The following is an 18,373-nucleotide window of genomic DNA, read 5'->3' as shown; positions in this document are numbered from 1 at the left end:
ACTACTTCTGCCACCCAGTCTGCATCTCGTTGTGCTTGTAATCATCTTGGTGACCTGTTGGTTTCCGTTACACCTCAACAGTCTTTGAATATGGTCCAGGGAGTTATTTTTCGTAGAGACCTCATCTTTCACACTGATGAGGAACTCTGTGCCAGTGTGGAAGGATGGGACATTCATTTTGTTTGGCATGTGCAGAAACATTGAAAGGACAATTGCCTTGATACTGGCACCTTCATTCTGGCTTTTGAAGGAGTGATATGAGGCCATATATGTCACCACCCATGAGATGCTTTTGGTACTTGCGTTTCAGGAATGTCTTCCTGATGTATGGCAGACCCTCTATGTGGTGACTGTGGACACCTATTCCATTAGGGGAGCCCTTGTTTTCCATCAGCTCTGTGTGAAAATTGTCACAACTGTCACTCTCCATGTTCAACAGGTTGCCTGGCTTGTAATAAAGAAAAAAAAAAAAAAGTTCAGTCCATGGATTGTTCATCTTACACCGACTCTCTTCAGAAATTCAGCCGACTTCATGCTGTGCCAGTGATGCTATTGATCAGTGGGGCTCCCTCCCAGGAGCTCTGCCCCTCCACCCTCCACAGCGTCTCTCATGCCACATGATGACCTCTTTCATAATGATGATTTGCAATTTAATCTCTCATTCCCTTCCCATTTCCTAAAGACCCAGTTACACTGCTGGGCTTTCTGTTGTGCTGATTGGCCTCGGTATTCCTCCCAGGAGATGTTTCCAGCTTTTTGTCAAGTTGTATTGATGAAGTTGTCCGTGATCTGTCCAATAAGATAATTCATGCTGCCGTCATTGCTGTTATTTGCTTGATGGGCCCCATTCACTGTCGGTCAGTTCCGTGGTGGAGCATTGCTATTGTCACTTCTATCCAGTTTGACCTCCCTCTTCAAAGAAGTGTGGCTTAGTGACCCAAGTTTTTGTTTCGCCACACCACACAGTGACCTTCGGACTATGCAGAGGATGTTCATGCAGGTCTTCAGGATTTGTAGTTGACCAATAGTGAAAGTTCTGTTTATTTACACAACTGTCCAGATGAAAATGTGCTTCGTCGCTGCTCATGAAAATTTTTTCATGTCATGAAATTAATCATTTGCTCTGAAAATGCTTTTCGCTTTGCATAGTCATTGGGCTTCAATAGCTGGAGAATGTTTTGTATGCAAGGACAGATCAAACTGCAAAATTCGTCTTACCGAGTGGTCACACATGCAAAGCAGCAGCGTGTTTATGGGTCAGCCACAGAGGACTGGCTTCCACAGCTTCTCTTACTCTGCCAATATTCTCTGGTGTCCAGCTGATCTTGGACGGCCTGTCAACTTACGTTTCAGTGCTGAACCAATAGCTTTGAAGTTACTCACCCACAGCGTAATTGTGTTGTGTTATGGAACTTTAAATCGTGGACCAAAATTAAAATGCCTATGGAACTGTCACTGCACAACAATATACGAATCGCCATTTTTAAAAATCGCCTCTACAACAAATGTGTGAAGCTCAACCAAACCCTCCACCGTGGCTGCTAAAAATGTACACATGTAGGGTCTGAAACACGCTTGTCCCCACCACCCCCCACCGACTACTCACTCTACCGCGCAATAGCGAAAACCATCAGATCATTTTGCCGCTCCCTGCACATTGAAGCTACAACAACAGATAATTAGACAAGTACCTGTATATTCCTTTGATTTCCGTAAGTTCCTGCATAAAGCAACACACTACTAATAAGTAGAAAAATTAGTCTTGTTCACCATATATTACTGAAAAATAAAATGAATTTTATCGTATAGGGGAAAAGGGAAATATACTGTATTTGTGATAAATTTGTTATTTTGCTAATTACTACTAATGTTTGTGCTTGCCTGTTAGGAATGGAACATAATACAATGGTTTTAGACTGTATTTATTATTTAACCAGTTAAGTGGGTAGTTTGCGCGCACACACCTTGTCCACAGTGGGTAATATGCACCAGTGCGCCTGTGTGCAGTGGTGCTACGTACTGTTCTTGCACATAAAAGTTTTCCTTCATCTTTTTGTTGTTGAATTTAAATTGATATTGGGTGTAAATGAATAAAAGATGTTGCAGAAGTTAAGAACACTGTATTCTCACGATATTACAATCCATTTTCAGTGTGAAACATTTTAAAACAAGGTGCTGCACACAAGGAAACTTCACATTCTGCACGCCAGTATGAAGTCTCTTTGTGAAGGCCTTTTCTTGTGCACATCACACACCTCCTTGTTGGTCTTTTCTTCGTTGTGGGCGGCGGAAGGTCTGGAAAATGCCTGGTTTTAAGGCGGGTTGCTTTCGGTGTTCAAGGTGGGTGTCCTACTGATGTCCCTTGTTGTGGTGAAGATACGGTCAACTGTTCGCCAACAGCCATGTCTTACTCACGTTGGCGTCTGTAGCAGGTGTGTGACCACCGCCACACCACCCCTCTATTTTAAAATGTTGTTTGTTTCCATAAACAGCATATGCTAAGCCCAAAGTGTCTCAGGATGGTGATTGCCTTCCATACCACGTTCGAAAGTTTCGTTGCTCTTGGTTACCAGACATTGTCTGTATGAAGGAGCTACACGCTGAGTTTTCTCCTATGGCATTCACATTTTGTCAAGTTTTCAGGTTCAATTTAGCAGCAAGGTTGTCACCTGGACTGTAAAAAAACTTTATCTTACTACATGTTGAAAACTTTTTGTTAGCGACTAGTATAGTTTTTAAGTTAACTAAGGTCTTAAATTGTAAAAATACTTTATGGACACCTTGTATATCAGTGGAACAAATGACACACTGGATTATCTCAGAATAAACTTCAAGGAAGGATGAAATGAAGGGAGATAGTGAGAAATAGAGCCTCTTAATATGCACTGATGGAGAAAAATTAACACCAAAATTTAAAAATTAGTTAATGTAGAATACTGAAATTGTGAGTATACATTTGTCCAGGTAACATCTGTAATTGATTAACATTGCAGGATCACATGTTAATGTAAGCATGAGATAAGACATTGAAAATGTGGAATGCTGGTGCATTAATAACCAGTGTAACTGCAAGGATGTTTAATATGAGCATTCAAATGTGCATGTATTGTGTTGTACCATTGTGAGATGTCAGTTTGTTGGATGGAGTTCCGTGTCTGTTGCACTTGGTTGGTCAATGCATTGGCGATTAATGCTGATTGTGGATGACGCTGGCATTGTTGTTCACGTCTAACATGAGGCTGCTGTAAACCCCATGTATAAACGTTGATGATAATTGATTTCAGGTAATATGAAATACTGCCTCATCGGAGAAAAAAAACATTTTGAAAAGTAATTTCTTGCGACAGTCTTGCCTAGCATATACGCATCCACTACAAACTGTTGGGATATAGTCGTAACCACTTATGCAAGACTTTATACAATGCATGACACACAAATACTGACTTCATTTGTATTTTATACCAACTGCTTTTGGTAATATGCCATATTCATGGCCGTCAAAAAATTAATCTGCAACCAATATCACACATCAAAAGTAAAAGTTTCGTACATTACAAGTATACCTGTGTGAAGAGCAATGAGCTGAAGAGAACCAACACAAGACACACAATCAACACTTACGCAACACATTGTGCAATGTTGATAGTTTCATTGCCAACTCTCTGGCCGCCATATGCACCGATTTTATCGGACTTCTTGCAAACACCAGAAGTAACTTTTACACATTGGCGTTTGAAGCTGGTGGGTGACTTGCAGCAGTCCTCCACTCTATTTTAGAACGTTGCCTATTTCCATAAACAACGTATGCAATCCCGAATAGTCTTTTCGCGATACAATCGATGAGGACTAACAGAATGGATGTCGGCCCAGGCAGTCGTACGGAATTTATATTAGGCAAAGTTGTTATGTTGCCTTTCCGGACAGTATCTCCCTCTGTCCAATCCACATCATAATGATTGTTGATGAGGCCGTTCCAATAACCAGAATCTAAGAAACCCATCATATAGATGAAAGCCGACGGGTTCATCAAGGTTGTCTGTGTTATGGGGACCATCGTCCACGTGACGTCCATCGTACCATAAGAAAAAACGTCATCCAGCTGGTTGTCAGCCAACTTGTTCAATCCCAACGCCACCGCAAGATCGAGTGGGATAGTGGAAACCACACCGTCCGGATAACCCATACCCGGTCTGCCATAGTATGTGGGGCCGGTTGGAGTGACGGTTTGGATGCCACGAATCAACTTTAACATGGTAGGATCGACGCGGTGCACCGACTGATCCCAAGAGGCGGCCATACACAATATCCTTAACATCGCCATCACCTCTTGCGGTGTCTCGGTGATGTAGGTGGGAGCCTTAGCTATAGACATCACCGAAGCCTTGTCTCGCACCGACACCCCCCGAATTGATGACATGAGGAGGGTTGTCGCACTTTGATCTGCGAACCGGGCGTTGATAAGGGAGGAATACTTAGTGTGAGGAATTGCGTGGTGATCCCCCACCTCGACAGGCCCTGTTGTCGCTGTTACCGACCGAACTGGGATGGCTCTCGTCACTACGTACTGAGATCGCCGCCTCGGCATGTGCCACCTGCACTTCATCGTCTTCTCCATCCTGTGCTCCTTCACCAATGGCTCCACCTGCACCCTCCATGCCATTGTTCTCGCCGCCATCGTGTTGCTCTCGGTCATCTCCAGCTTGCTCTGCAAGAAGAGGCTGGTGCTCATTCTGTCCTAACGGCGGTGGCCCCTGCTGTTGCCCTTGCTCACCTTGGCCCTGGGCACCTCCCTGCAGCTGCGCCCTAATCTGCTGAGCCAGCATTTCCCCCTCTTCACAGAGTCGCCCGACCAGGATAAAGATGTTCAACACCCGGACAAAGACCACCTGCCCCCTTTCCATCTGGGCTCTTTGTTTAGCAGAGACTGCATGATATGTTGCCGCGGCAACGGGATCTCGAATAATGTACTGATCCACATTGACCGCGTCTTGTACAGGCACCTGCTCACCCAATTCCTCCTCTGGATCGTTCCGTCTCACGGCCGCAACTATGATGGATCTCCCAGTACAATTCCAGGTGGTGAAAGTTTGATCCCGAGTAACCGGGAGAGTTGCATTGTCGTCGCCGGCCGGCATCTGTTCTAAAGGCGTACTTTTGGGACCAACTTCAGGCAGCGGCCTCTTGGCCCACGCCACCATCCACATTGCAGTGTCAGCCGGCCCAGATCCTGGTGTTAAAAATGTCATTTCAGGGATTTTGTCATCGCCAGTTTTTGTCACTTTTGGAGTTTCTTGTCTTGTGATCGCTTTCCATACCGTGTTCGAAAGTGTTGTTGTACTTGGTTACCAGGCATTGTCAATGGCATTCACATTTTGTCAAGTTTTCAGGTTCAATTTTGCAGCAAGGTTGTGTCACCTGGAACGTAAAGAAACTTTATCTTACTACATGTTGAAAACCATTTGTTAGTGTCTAGTATAGTTTTTAAGTTAACTGAGGTCTTAAGTTGTAAAAATACTTTATGGACACCATGAATACCAGTGGAACAAATGACACAATGGATTATGTCAGATTAAACTTTAAGGAAGGCTGAAATAGAGGGAGATAGTGAGAAAAAGAGTCTTAATTCTTTCACGTACAACTAATTTGACCAAAAAACAGCTTTAGATGTACACGACTTACTTTTGTTGTCAAAAATTCATACAAGCAACATATTTCTAATAGAGATAACATTATTATTAGCATTGTACGCAAAAATTCAATTTTTATAATCATTGTTGGTCACAAGGGAGGTGGTTCATTTTTTTGTACCACCGTGCATCAAGATGCATGATAGTCTTGGAAGCATGTCTTCCTTTTCCCTAAGCATAAAGGAACCTTACACACACTACACATCCAGTCTGTGCGAATTTGTTGTTTCTTTGAACTACATTCTGCACATCTCCTCCTTGTAGATCTTTCTGGCTGATGAGATGAACTTTCAAGGCGCACAGATTTCGGAACATTGGGTTTCTTCTTGTTGAACTGGAGATGGCGGCTCAGAATTCGCTTTTTACCTCTTGAAGCTACCAAGGCAGGTGCCACTAAATCCCTTGTGATTTCTCTTCTGAAGTCCTTCAGAGTCATCTTAGGCAACTTCATTTCTTTGTGGATGATGGAAGCATTCACCACGGTGGCATCAATAAAGTACCAAAATATTCTGTGCCACCACTTTCTGCTCTTTCTGTCAGTTTCATATACGCCCTTCAGCTGGTCAAATTTATTTACACAATTCATGTTGGCATTGTAATCGGAGAGACCAATGGGTTAAGAAACTTTTATTTCATTTCCATCTTTTTCCTTTCTTGTAACCTCTGTTGCTTGAGTTGGTTCATGGAAATTTGAAAGCAGATATACGGATCTCTTATCTTTCTAGTTCATCACACTAAGGCCTGTATTGCTAGGAGCCCAATCATAGTCACCCCTTTTCATTTCCTTGTCACTTTTCAGCATAGGTAAAGATTTTCTACTTGGATTCACTGTACCACAAGCATGTATTTTGTTTTCTTTCTAATCTCGAAGGCGATCTGGGCTACTGAAATAATTATCAAAGTAAACTCTGTGATCCTTACCGTTAATAGTTTCAGTGAGGTCTTTCACAGCTCTTTCTCCCAATTTCTTTTCCACAGCATTATCTTTCTTTCCATGCATAGCCAGATCTGTCTTCTAGTACCCACACCTTGTAGCCTCTTCTTTGGTAAGTATTGTTTTATAGAAGATCTTCCTTTAAATTTAAACATAGATTTGTTCACTGCCATACATTCATTTGGATTAAGCACTTTCTGAAAGCTATGTGGAAGTCTTTCTAGGAAAGGACGCAACTTACAAATTTTATCATAGTTGGTGTCTCCTTGTTGTGGCATTTTACTATTGTCATTCAAATGTAAGTTGGTGAGAAACCATTCGAAACACCTCCTTGACATCAGCTGACTCACGTAACTATCATGTAGATCAGCACTTGAACTCCAATAGTCTCTGTAACTAGGAAGTGGTTATATGCCCATCAAGATATTTATCCCTTAGAAAGTTTTTAATTCTTCCATGGATGCAGTCACATAAGGTTTACCAATAGTCAGAGAAGACTGTTGCGCATATAAGTTTGTCTGAAACAAAAATAAATCTGAAAGCAGAACTCCAAATAAGTGATATGGTGATGGTGTGCCTAACTCCACAATAAAAACACTGGGACCACACTGGGAAGTAAATGCAGAGGCATCAGCAGGGCGTTCAGTTTTACTCCATTTTATGTTCAGCCTTCGACTGATGATCAGCAATCTCAGATGGAGTCTGATGCACTGTGACAGTTTGACTTAGCTCAGTCTCTGGTGACCTAACTACTGAAACGGTGGCTGGGCACTCAACTTCAGAATCACTTGACATATCAGAATCAAACAGAATAGTTTTGGATGTTGTTGGTTCCAGACAATGAGAATTGTCATTGGTGTCATCACTGTCCCCACTATCAAATGATATGTCAGATGGAATATCTTCTTCAAGGGCTTTCAAAATTTCAGACCCAGTCAGCTTTCTCTGACCCCTCATTATTAATGAAAAGTAAAGAGTAAGATTTACCTATGTTTGAAGTAGACTGACTGTTGTGGTACAGTGGTACCATATTTTGAACCGATGAATAATTAGCTACGTTTTAATAATTTCTCATAGAAATAGTCTGAACAATGCAAAAATTACAATAAACAAATGTACTTACATGTTCCAATAGAAATTTTGTTGGAAACTTCCGTTGGCAGGTAACAAATAACAATGTCTCCACAGTGTACTTGAGCGCACCTGACGTAGAAATATGAAGCTGGTGCTGCTACAAGAACCCTGTAGCAACTGCCATCTGGTGCATACATCTAAGAACTACAAAGAACAAGCCCTGCTAGTAGTTAAAGTAATCTACCACGAGAATGCGCTGTTCTACACATCCAAATTGGTGGTACAAATAATGTACCACCAAACTTGAAAGAGTTAATATGCACTAATGGACAAAAATTATGATACCAAAAATGAAAACTTCATTAATGTAGAGTAATGAAATTGTTGGTATACATTGAAAATGTGGGTATACTTTGAAAATGTGGGTATACATTGAAAATGTGGGTATACATTGAAAATGTGGGTATACATTGAAAATGTGGGTATACATTGAAAATGTGGGTATACATTGAAAATGTGGGTATACATTGAAAATGTGGGTATACATTGAAAATGTGGGTATACATTGAAAACGTGGGTATACATTGAAAACGTGGAATGCTGGTACATTAATAACCGGTGTACTGCAAGAATGTTGAATGCAAGCATTCAAATGTGCATGCACTGTGTTGTACCATTGCCAGATGACAGTTTGTCAGATGGAGTTCCATGTCAGTTACATATGGTTGGTCAATACAATGGCAATTAATGCTGATTGTGCGATGGCATTGTTGTTCGATGATGTTTCATATGTGCTCAACTGGAGACAGAACTGGTGACCGAGCATGTTGGGTTACAATAACGGTATGAGGGCGAACGTTATCATTCTGGAAAACACCACCTGGAATGTTGTTCACGAATGGCATCATTACATGTCGAATCACTAGACGGATGAACAAATTTGCAGTCAGGTTGCATGAGATAGCCACGAGAGAGCTCTTGCTGTCATACAAAATCACCCCACAGGCACAAACTCCAGGTGCAGGTCCAGTGTGTGTATTGCACAGACTGGTTGGTTGCATGGCCGCAACTGGCCACCTCCTAACCAACACACACCCATCACTGGCACCGAGGCAGAACCAGCTTTCCTCAGAAAATACAGCAGACCTTCACTCTGCCCTCCAATGAGCTCTCGCTTGACACCACTGAAATTGGAAATGGCGGCGGTTAACATCAGCTCAGCATTGCGAATCTCAAAGGTAACCCTCGCTCACGACTGTCAAAGTGTGTATTTAAAGCAACCCTGGTTTGAATCCTTATAGTGGTGCTACTGTCGGCATTCTTGTGCAGCTGGCACAAAATTTGAATAGGTATCATCGATGTAGAAGTAACGCGTACCAATGTCCATTTGTCACAGAACTCTTTTGTGATGCGATTTTTTCCGTCCGTGTTTGAAAAACACTGTCCAGTCTACATTTTTGCATGGAAGCAAATGTTATACGCACTGTTACACTGTATCCTGGCAGCTCGTGTCTTGTTGGTGTTTTGCTTGCACTGGGAAAACGCTGAATCACTTTATGTCTGCAGCGCTAAATCACTTTCACTGTACACTTTTGCACACAGATCACTGGTTTTGACGTTGTGAGGAGTTGACGATGTCGGCGGCGAGGAGGGCATCGGCGTTGGGAGAGGGCGGCAGTCATGATTGAGGAAGACGTCTCTGAAGACTGCGTGCAGCAGTACCTGCAGGAATATATGGAAGATATCATGGTACTTGAAGCCCTGTTTCTTGTTCCCCTTGTGTACATCCTAAAGGTCCTTGTGGAACAGCACCTTGTCTGCCTGGTGTTTGGTGACCACTGCATGTGCCATCATGGCTGGAATCTGCATGGTGGCAATGCGTTTCAGATTCGGGAAAGGTTTTGCAGATTCGGGAAGGGTTTTGCATCAGGGATGGTGAATGTCGTAATTTGTATGGTTCTTTCATCCATTAGGTTGATCTGGACTTCAATTTCCCTCATATTGCCCGTATTTTCTTGCTCCCTGTGCATTGAACGTGATGTACGAGCATGTCTACAGAGTTCGCTCCCTGGTGTACTGCCATGGAAATCAGTGTCAACCTCTCATTTCTTAGTTCTGTCTTCTGTACAACTTTGTAGCAGGTGCACCTAGAGTGCTGTCAGAGCCCGTTCAGACATGTTCTTGCAGACCTGTGGCCAGTCGTGGCCTGGAAGTTTTGTCTCTATTTTTTGTTTTGCTTGTCTTCGCCACCGATTTTGCTAGCCGTCCTCTGTTGTGAGTCTGCCACAGTGGTGACACAGTAGCTCTCCTTTGTCATGAGCTGGTTGAAGTGCCGCAACTTTAAGGCAGTGTGGCTAGTGTCGATGGACACTTTCTCAGTTTGCTCTTCATAAACTTTGATAAGGTTTTCATGGTGCAGTCTAAATACATATTTTCTTTTTTGAGTGAGTGGTGGGGCAATAGTGCTGCACATTTTGTCTTCACATCAGCCGCTCAGGCCGCATGTTATTCCCTCAACAGGAAACATCGCTTGGGGCACTTTAAAAGATTCCAGTCTCCGCAACAGGTACTTGGCCGCACCTTACTTCGTTTGTGCAGTTTCTGCCAGTGCATATAGTATCTTCACCAAGTACCAGGCTTTCGACAGGAACATAAAAGTTGATTTCTTCGGCTTAGTATGAGGTTTCTGCATGCATATGTTCCCGCGAGCCCTGTTTTGTATTGAAGATGCTGTCCAAATTTTGTGTTGCCATCTTGAGTGGGCACTGTTGTATCTGTACTCCAGTTGCCTCATGGTTTTTGTCTCTCGGTTGCACTGTCTGCTCATTCTGTCTGCCACTGCCTGTCTGGAGAAATATGATTTCCTCAGATGTGTTTTGATGCCTGATGCTCTTTTGAAACTCTCCTGAATTGGTTCAATTTTGTTTATTCCCTCTTCATCCCAAATGAATAGGCCCGTGTTATCAGCAAACGACATCCATGTGACATTTTTGTTGCGATTCTGTATCCACTGATACCAACTGCTAGCTTTTGTAGCAATAGATCCAGGGCTATTGTGAGTAATACCGTTGACAGTAGGCAACCTTGCCGTACCGATTTCCCTAGTTTCCTGGGTTTGGATGTCCATCTGTTTAGCACTATTTTCAAGGTATAATTTGTTGCAATGCCTCTTATAATTTGAATAGGGGAGAGTTCTACAGTACCAGGCACCTTAACCTTTTCACTTGTAAAATGTGAAATATTTAAAAATTTAACACAATAAGCTGGTACTTAGACTATTGTCTTATGGATGTTCATGTATGATTTCCCTGAAATTTTATGAAAGTGACAGGTCATGTAGAAGTAAAAACAGGTGGCTTTGCAGTCTGTACAAAAATTGTTTTCCAGGACTGGCTGGTGCCTCTATAGAAAGATTTTAAAGTTTCAGTGGTTAACATTACACAAGTAAAGAAAACCATTAAACACATTACTATATGAACAACATTTACTAATTTCAAAAACCATTGTTCACTTGTTTCAATGATCACAAATAAAATAAAACCTACTTTCTTGGTCTATACAACCAATATGTGCCCAATCTTTACATTTAGTGCTTTGTATCCATTCTTCTTCAAATGGTTCACAGCATGTTACACATACTGTGCTCTAGTCCGTTGTTTGTGTGTCCCCACCAAATTGCAGTGTCTTCTGATGCTTCCTATTTGCTGCATCGCTATTTGAGCTCGTGACTTGTTTGCTTCTGTCCTGACTTTCTTTTCTCTGCTTTTTTTTTTCTTCCAGTCGTTGCTTGCAAGGTGAAGTTGTAAGAACTTCACTTTTGTGTCCATTTCTTTCACTTTTGGACTTGTACCTCTGAGTGTTTTGCTATAGGAGCAAGGGAAGTATGTGGAGGGTGTGGGAGCTTTGGAAGGGGTGTATATATTGGAGGACAATAGAAAGGAAACGGATGATGTCTTTGGCCGGAGGGAGTGTGTGGATGGGCTGATCGATGGGGCATATGGGGACAGTAAGCTCTGGGTTGGTGGGAGTTTGGCCTTGAATTTGTAGGAATAGGTGTGATGGGATTCATTGCAGGTTTTGCAAGGAGGAGGAGAGGCGAGATCAGGACACTGTTTTAGGTTTTGGGAGGCTTTATAGTGGGGACAGTTTTTTTTTTTTGGTGAGGTGATCATTGTGTAGGAGGCATTGTTGGCAGCTGGCAGCGGTAAGACTGAGGATGGGAAGTGATCTATGGAGGAGGCAGACGTGGTAAACCCATGCATTGGGAAGCTATGGCCGGTGCTGTTGTGGATACGTCAGGCCGAGCAGATTTCCAGGACTGGGTGAGCATTCAGTTCCGCCAACGCCTCTGCCTCCCTGACCACAGGGCCGATTTTTGTGATCACAGCATTGAGGTTTGGCTGACGATGATGGGTTGGGGCTCACGGGGAGAGGAGGAGGTAAGGAAAAGTGCTTGGGACGCTTGTGGGCCAAAGGTGATGCATGGTAGATTCTGGAGGAGATTGGTGTGGAAAGAGGGAGAGGGGGATTTGATAGGGGGATAAGTTGAGCAATGGGGCACTGGGAATATACTTATGGGTTTTAAGGGTAAGGATGCGGATATTGAGGAATTTAGGATCGGGGTTGGAAAGGACAAAGGTATACAAGGCAGAGGCTGGGGATGTGGAGATGCAGGAGGAAGGGTGGTGTCCATGGGGAGATCAAAAGGAAGAAGGGCAGGCAGTGGTTTTTTGGCGGTGGAGATGAGTTGCCACAAACTAGAACAGTGTATGTCACTTTGTACAGATTCTAGGACACATTATAACTAGGGTGTCCTTTTTCAAACACACTGTAGTTACTGATGTTTGGTCCTCAAAAGCATCTACAACAGTATTATGGAGAAGGAAAAAAATATATATATTTGCAACGATGCTTCTGCTGCTGCTGCTCCTTGGTCTGGATGTATGCTAAAACTATAAAAAACATTTCAATAAGAAATTCTTAGTGAAAAAAGTTAGTTATCGATATTGATCCCTCAAAATCCTCTACAGGCTCAATGGTCACGCTGTACTACAAAGATGGAATATATATTTACAAGTTTTGCTCTTGGTAAACACTTGATGTAACCTTTTGCAAGATAATCATTCACATTTAGAGAAGAGTGTTTTAATTATTGGCTGAGCAGAGCAAGACATCGTCAACAGTTTTGGGGTGGAGCCTCCTCGTGGAACTAGGTGCTCTGGACACAGTGGCAAATCGGTGTGCGCATCATGCAAACTAATAGGATATGTGAGTTATGCCTCCACCACATACCCTACATTAGAATCAGCTGCCATACCCCCCCCCTCCCCCCCCCCCCCCCCATGATTTTTCCACCTAATCCCTTGCATTTGTCTTCGAGCACCCATCAAAACACCAATCGGCTGTTAATGCTGCATGGCATGTCCGTATCAGTTATATATGTCTAAGTGCATTACGTAACTCAAATCAAGAAATGCTTTGAACCTACAACCCATCTGTGGGTTATTTGCTTTCGTGTGCCTATGGATACATTGGCAAAGTCCCAAACGGATCCCTCACTCAAAGAAAAGAAGCCACCAGTCAATAATTCGATACTGCACTTCATTTTCTTGAGCATTACATCCCATAACAACCCAGGTGCTGTGTAGCAAAAGGTGGGAGCCAGAGAATATGCTACCATGTATAAACTCCGAAATTTCTCGAACACGTCTGCAAGCCAATGCATGTCTGTGTCCATGGAAAGCCGCACATACTTTCCTAAAGTGGAGATGTTGAAGTCCCGCCAGACATTCACGGTACATTCATATTCTCCATCCATTGTGGCATTGCCTATAAGGTTGCTAGAGAATGAAGTTATGTCGGGTAACTTGGTTTCATTGAGTTTTGTCATACTATCCACATGCTTGTGTGGGAAAATGCCCATCCTAGTCACAACTTGAAACTTTTCCTCTTCGGGAAATTCAGCTCAAGTGATATGCGTATCCTCCCAAGGTGGAGTTTCAACGACTTTCTGGAGTGTCGCCTGCATAAAACGTAGCGTACCAAGGAAGTGGTGTGTAAATTTCAGCATCCTTCTGTTGGAGAATGAAATGTATTTCTCGACGCTCTCGGGTAGGACACTGATATGATTTTTCTCCCAATCGAAATCAGCCAAGTGCTCAAGTAGAAAGTGAGAGTCACACGTGCTTCATTTGTGGAAGATAACAGGTATGTACCTTGGGGGCTGGTACTTCAAATTGCACGTATTGTGGGCTACACTACGAAACTTCCACGTAAGACGACAGTGGTACCTATGAGAAGTTCCCACATTTCTGTCTAACGGCAGCCCACAAATATGACAGTTAATTTCATCATTGTATAATTTTTTTATCCTCCTCCGATTCGGTCATGGGAATGTCAGTGCTGTAAAGCCTATCGACATCCCATGAGAGGTTTTCAAGCTGGGTGACCAACCAAAACACAGGATTATTCGTGACAAAAGATTAGAGGTTAAGACTGGAATCATATGAACATGCAAGTTGGTACATGGCTGAGTACATATTTTTGCGTGAAGGTAGTATGTGAGGCTAAGGGGTTCACTTCACAGTGGGTGATATGGACAAGGAGACATTCAAAGTCTGCATATACAACAAATGGACATAGTTTCTGGTGGTGAGCATTCTTGAATTTAATGAACTTGTTTTCTTCAGTAGGCATAACAACACATACTGGTTCCTTGGTCCCCCAGATGTCTTTTTAAATACTTTTTCTGGAAAGTTATTTAGACACCTGAAGCAAATGTGCTGTTCACCTATGTGTATGTAGCTTGGAATTGAGGAGGCGGGACATGTCTTTGATCCATACAGAATTCAGATTATCACCTTCAGAGAAGAGTAGCATGTTTACATGAAGATCATGCTCACCTGCATATTTCAAAAATGCAGTGGTCCAACTGTAGTGTGCTTGTCAAGTTCATCTGACTTGCTTTTCTGCTTCTTCTTCAGACCATGAAAATAAACCGATATTCTGGGATTTTGTGCTTCAAATTTTGGTATGTCCTGAATCTTTACAGGGAACTTGAAACCATCAAAATTATAACCTCCGCAGATTTTATTCTTTCTTATATCGTATATTGTTGAGTGCTCGGGTTGGTATCTGTAATGGTAATTTCTCTCTCAAGCCAGAATTGACTGTGCTAAACAAGTGTTATCCTTTTTATTTTGAATGTTAATACAGGCCTGCTTGTTCTCAACATCCTCAGGGAGTTGGATATAACTGTACTCTCCATTTAATGGATCATAGACATGGATATGGATGTCAAGGTGTGGTATTTGCCTGAGTGCTTTAGCTGACACTCTTACTTCCATCTCAGAAAACTGGGCCAGAGTAGCACCCAAGGTGAATTCACAATACCACTCGGAGACATTACGCCATTATCTCCCTAGATGTAGTGTAAGGTTTTCTCCTCGTCAGCAACCTGCTGTTTGTATGGGTGATTCAACTCGCAGCAGAGCACTGCATTACATTTAATGGCATTATATGTCGGATCATCTATGGCTTTGAGGAGCTCTGCACCCAGCACCGGAAGGCGTGCTTCGAGAAACCTGACTGGGTCACGATACCCCTTAGCTGGATTCTCAATTCTAGTAAATGAGAAACGCCCCTCAAAGGCCCTAGCAACTGCTGAGTATTCTGGAGGGCTCATGACACCACTAATCTGATGTCCTTCAGTATAAGGACGGAATAGGGCACTACCGGTAGCCACAGGTTTGTTATCATTAATACTACAGCTAGGAGATGACAGCATACACCCGGCAGATGATGGCCTTCAGGGGAAAGGGGAATGCGCCGAGGCACACGTACCCTTCATTGCCAGCGAGCAGCTGGAGCGTGAATAGGAGCAGCCAGGGAGCATCGGCCTGTGGCGAGGGAGCTCTTTGATACTGCCGTATATTGAAGTGTACACCACCCCCGTCTGGGGGGGGGGGGGGGGGAGATCGTTGCTCTGATTGAACCACCCGCGGATACCAGAGGGTATGCGGTGGTTCATGAGCAGGCACAGCACCAAGTGGCAGATGGCACGGTGGTGCACGCCACTCGGGTACGAGTTTGTTACCTGCCCTCACAACCACCACTCTAGGTGCACGCGCCACAGCAAGTTGTTGTTGCAGTGGTTATGGTACATCTCTAGTGCATAAAAAACAGAAAGAAAATTGAGCACAATGCTAAAGATTTTTTAAAAATTTCTGCTGTGAATAAGCAATGACAATTGAGAACCTCACCATTCCTGAATAGTAATTATATGCTGTGATGATGGCTGTCACATTGTACTGTAATCACCTTTTACACACTTGTCCCCGGATTGAGCAGATAAGTTGATCTTTCTCGTAGTTCTCCTATCCAGTCAAACATCTCATGTTCCAGAAAGGAGAGATCGCACTGCCCATCAACTGCCACCATCTCACGCTCACACACAAGAATTTCACCCTCACCAGAATAATTGTTGTTGTGGAGCTATCGGTCCATCTCACAGAAGTCATTTGCAACAAGATATTGATTATTAGAAAAAACAACAAAAAATTTGACTACAGTGAGAAATTGATTACACATAAGCATGATAAAGTTGAATAAATACGTGAAAGGTTCATAGCAGATGGAAGTGATGACTCCTTGTCATAATTCTCGATGAATACCCCTACTGGGAATCTCATTTTCTTCTTGATCTGCAGCTACCTCTACAACAATGAATAATATATACCTCACACAACTGTATACAAAAAAAAGTCTAACAGCAATATACAATACTGGCCATTAAAATTGCTACACCAAGAAGAAATGCAGATGATAAACGGGTATTCATTGGACAAATATATTACACTAGAACTGACGTATTACATTTTCACACAATTTGGTTGCATAGATCCTGAGAAATCAGTACCCAGAACAACCACCTCTGGTCGTAATAACAGCCTTATACGCCTAGGTATTGAGTCAAACAGAGCTTGGATGGCGTGTACAGGTACAGCTGCCCGTGCAGCTTCAACACGATACCACAGTTCATCAAGAGTAGTGACTGGTATATTGTGACGAGCCAGTTGCTCGGCCACCATTGACCAGACGCTTTCAGTTGGTGAGAGATATGGAGAATGTGCTGGCCAGGGCAGTAGTCGAACATTTTCTGTATCCAGAAATGCCAGTACAGGACCTGCAACATGCGGTCGTGCATTATGCTGCTGAAATGTAGGGTTTCACAGGGATTGAATGAAGGGTAGAGCCACGGGTCATAACACATCTGAAATGTAACGTCCACTGTTCAAAGTGATGCGAACAAGAGATGACAGAGACTTGTAACCAATGGCACCCCATATCGTCACGCTGGGTGATATGCCAGTAAGGCGATGATGAATACACGCTTCCAATGTGCGTTCACCGCAGTGTCGCCAAACACGGATGCAACCATCGTGATCCTGTAAACAGAACCTGGATTCATCCGAAAAAATGACATATTGCCATTCATGCACACAGGTTCGTCGTTGAGTACACCATCGCAGGCAGTCTGTCTGTGGTGCAGTGTCAAGGGTAACCACAGCCACGGTCTCTGAGCTGATAGTCCACACTGCTGCAAACGTCGTCGAACTGTTCATGCAGATGGTTTTTGTCTTGCAAACGTCTCCATCTGTTGACTCAGGTATCGAGACGTGGCTGCACGATCGGTTACAGCCACGCGGATAAGATGTGTCATATCGACTGCTAGTGATACGAGGCCGTTGAGATCCAGCACGGCGTTCCGTAATACCCTCCTGAATGCGCCAATTCCATATTCTGCTAACAGTCATTGGATCTCGACCAACGCGAGCAGCAATGTCGCAATATGATAAACTGCAATTGCAATAGGCTACAATCCAACTTTGATAAAAGTTGGAAACGTGTTGGTACGCATTTCTCCTCCTTACACGAGGCATCACGACAACATTTCACCACGCAACGCCGGTCAACTGCTGTTTGTGTATGAGAAATCAGTTGGAAACTTTCCTCATGTCAGTATGTTGTAGGTGTCGTCACCGGTGCCAACCTTGTGTTAATGGTCTGAAAAGTAATCATTTGCATATCACACAACCTTCTTCCTATCAGTTAAATTTTGCGTCCGTAGCACGTCATATTCATGGTGGAACAATTTTAATGGCCAGTAGTGTATTAAAACTGTACTTATGTTGTTGCTGCATTTCAGACTCCAGCAGCAGCTCAGTGGCGATCAGATGCTGACCTAACGCTGCAACAATTGAATCAGATGTTTTATAAACACTTGTTACGATTTGAATACATCAAGAGCTGTTTTCTGAACATGTAAACTGTCACACACAATTTGGAGATGTTCTTACATGATGATAGCACAAGCTCTTCCACTTGATGGAGGAGACTTTCAGATTCCAGCTGGCATTCTAGTTGCATCAAAAATTTGCTAATGAATGCTGTTATAGTAAGAAAAAGGAACTATCACTATCCACTGTTGCGAAAATGTATCACACTCTCAAGAAATTTGATCACTGTGCTACAATATTTTATAGCTGTCACTATTTGAACTGATTATTGTTTTTATAAACACTTACATGGCAATTGTCCCAAGTTTGGTTTCCCACCACCACTACCACTAGCATTACTGCTTGCTAACCATTTCATGTTGCAGGAATCCCACTGACAC

At 43.0% G+C, this 18,373-nt stretch overlaps 1 protein-coding gene across 1 annotated transcript in view; it reads right to left on the bottom strand.

Annotated features, from left to right (window-relative positions):
* LOC126293201 (uncharacterized) overlaps positions 1-10,136 on the bottom strand; it is a 39,876-nt gene extending 29,740 nt beyond the window's left edge. The window contains exon 1 of the mRNA XM_049986328.1: positions 907-10,136. Within this exon, the coding sequence (XP_049842285.1) occupies positions 3,719-4,729 (1,011 nt within the window). The 5' untranslated portion in view covers positions 4,730-10,136 and the 3' untranslated portion in view covers positions 907-3,718. The remainder of the gene's footprint in view (positions 1-906) is intronic.
* Between the last annotated feature and the right edge of the window lie 8,237 nt (positions 10,137-18,373).

Source organism: Schistocerca gregaria, chromosome 10 (genome assembly GCF_023897955.1).
Source record: "Schistocerca gregaria isolate iqSchGreg1 chromosome 10, iqSchGreg1.2, whole genome shotgun sequence".
In the NCBI taxonomy this organism is placed as follows: domain Eukaryota; kingdom Metazoa; phylum Arthropoda; class Insecta; order Orthoptera; family Acrididae; genus Schistocerca; species Schistocerca gregaria.
The sequence above is the reverse complement of the archived record's forward strand: the minus strand, read 5'-3'. Positions and strand labels throughout refer to the sequence as shown.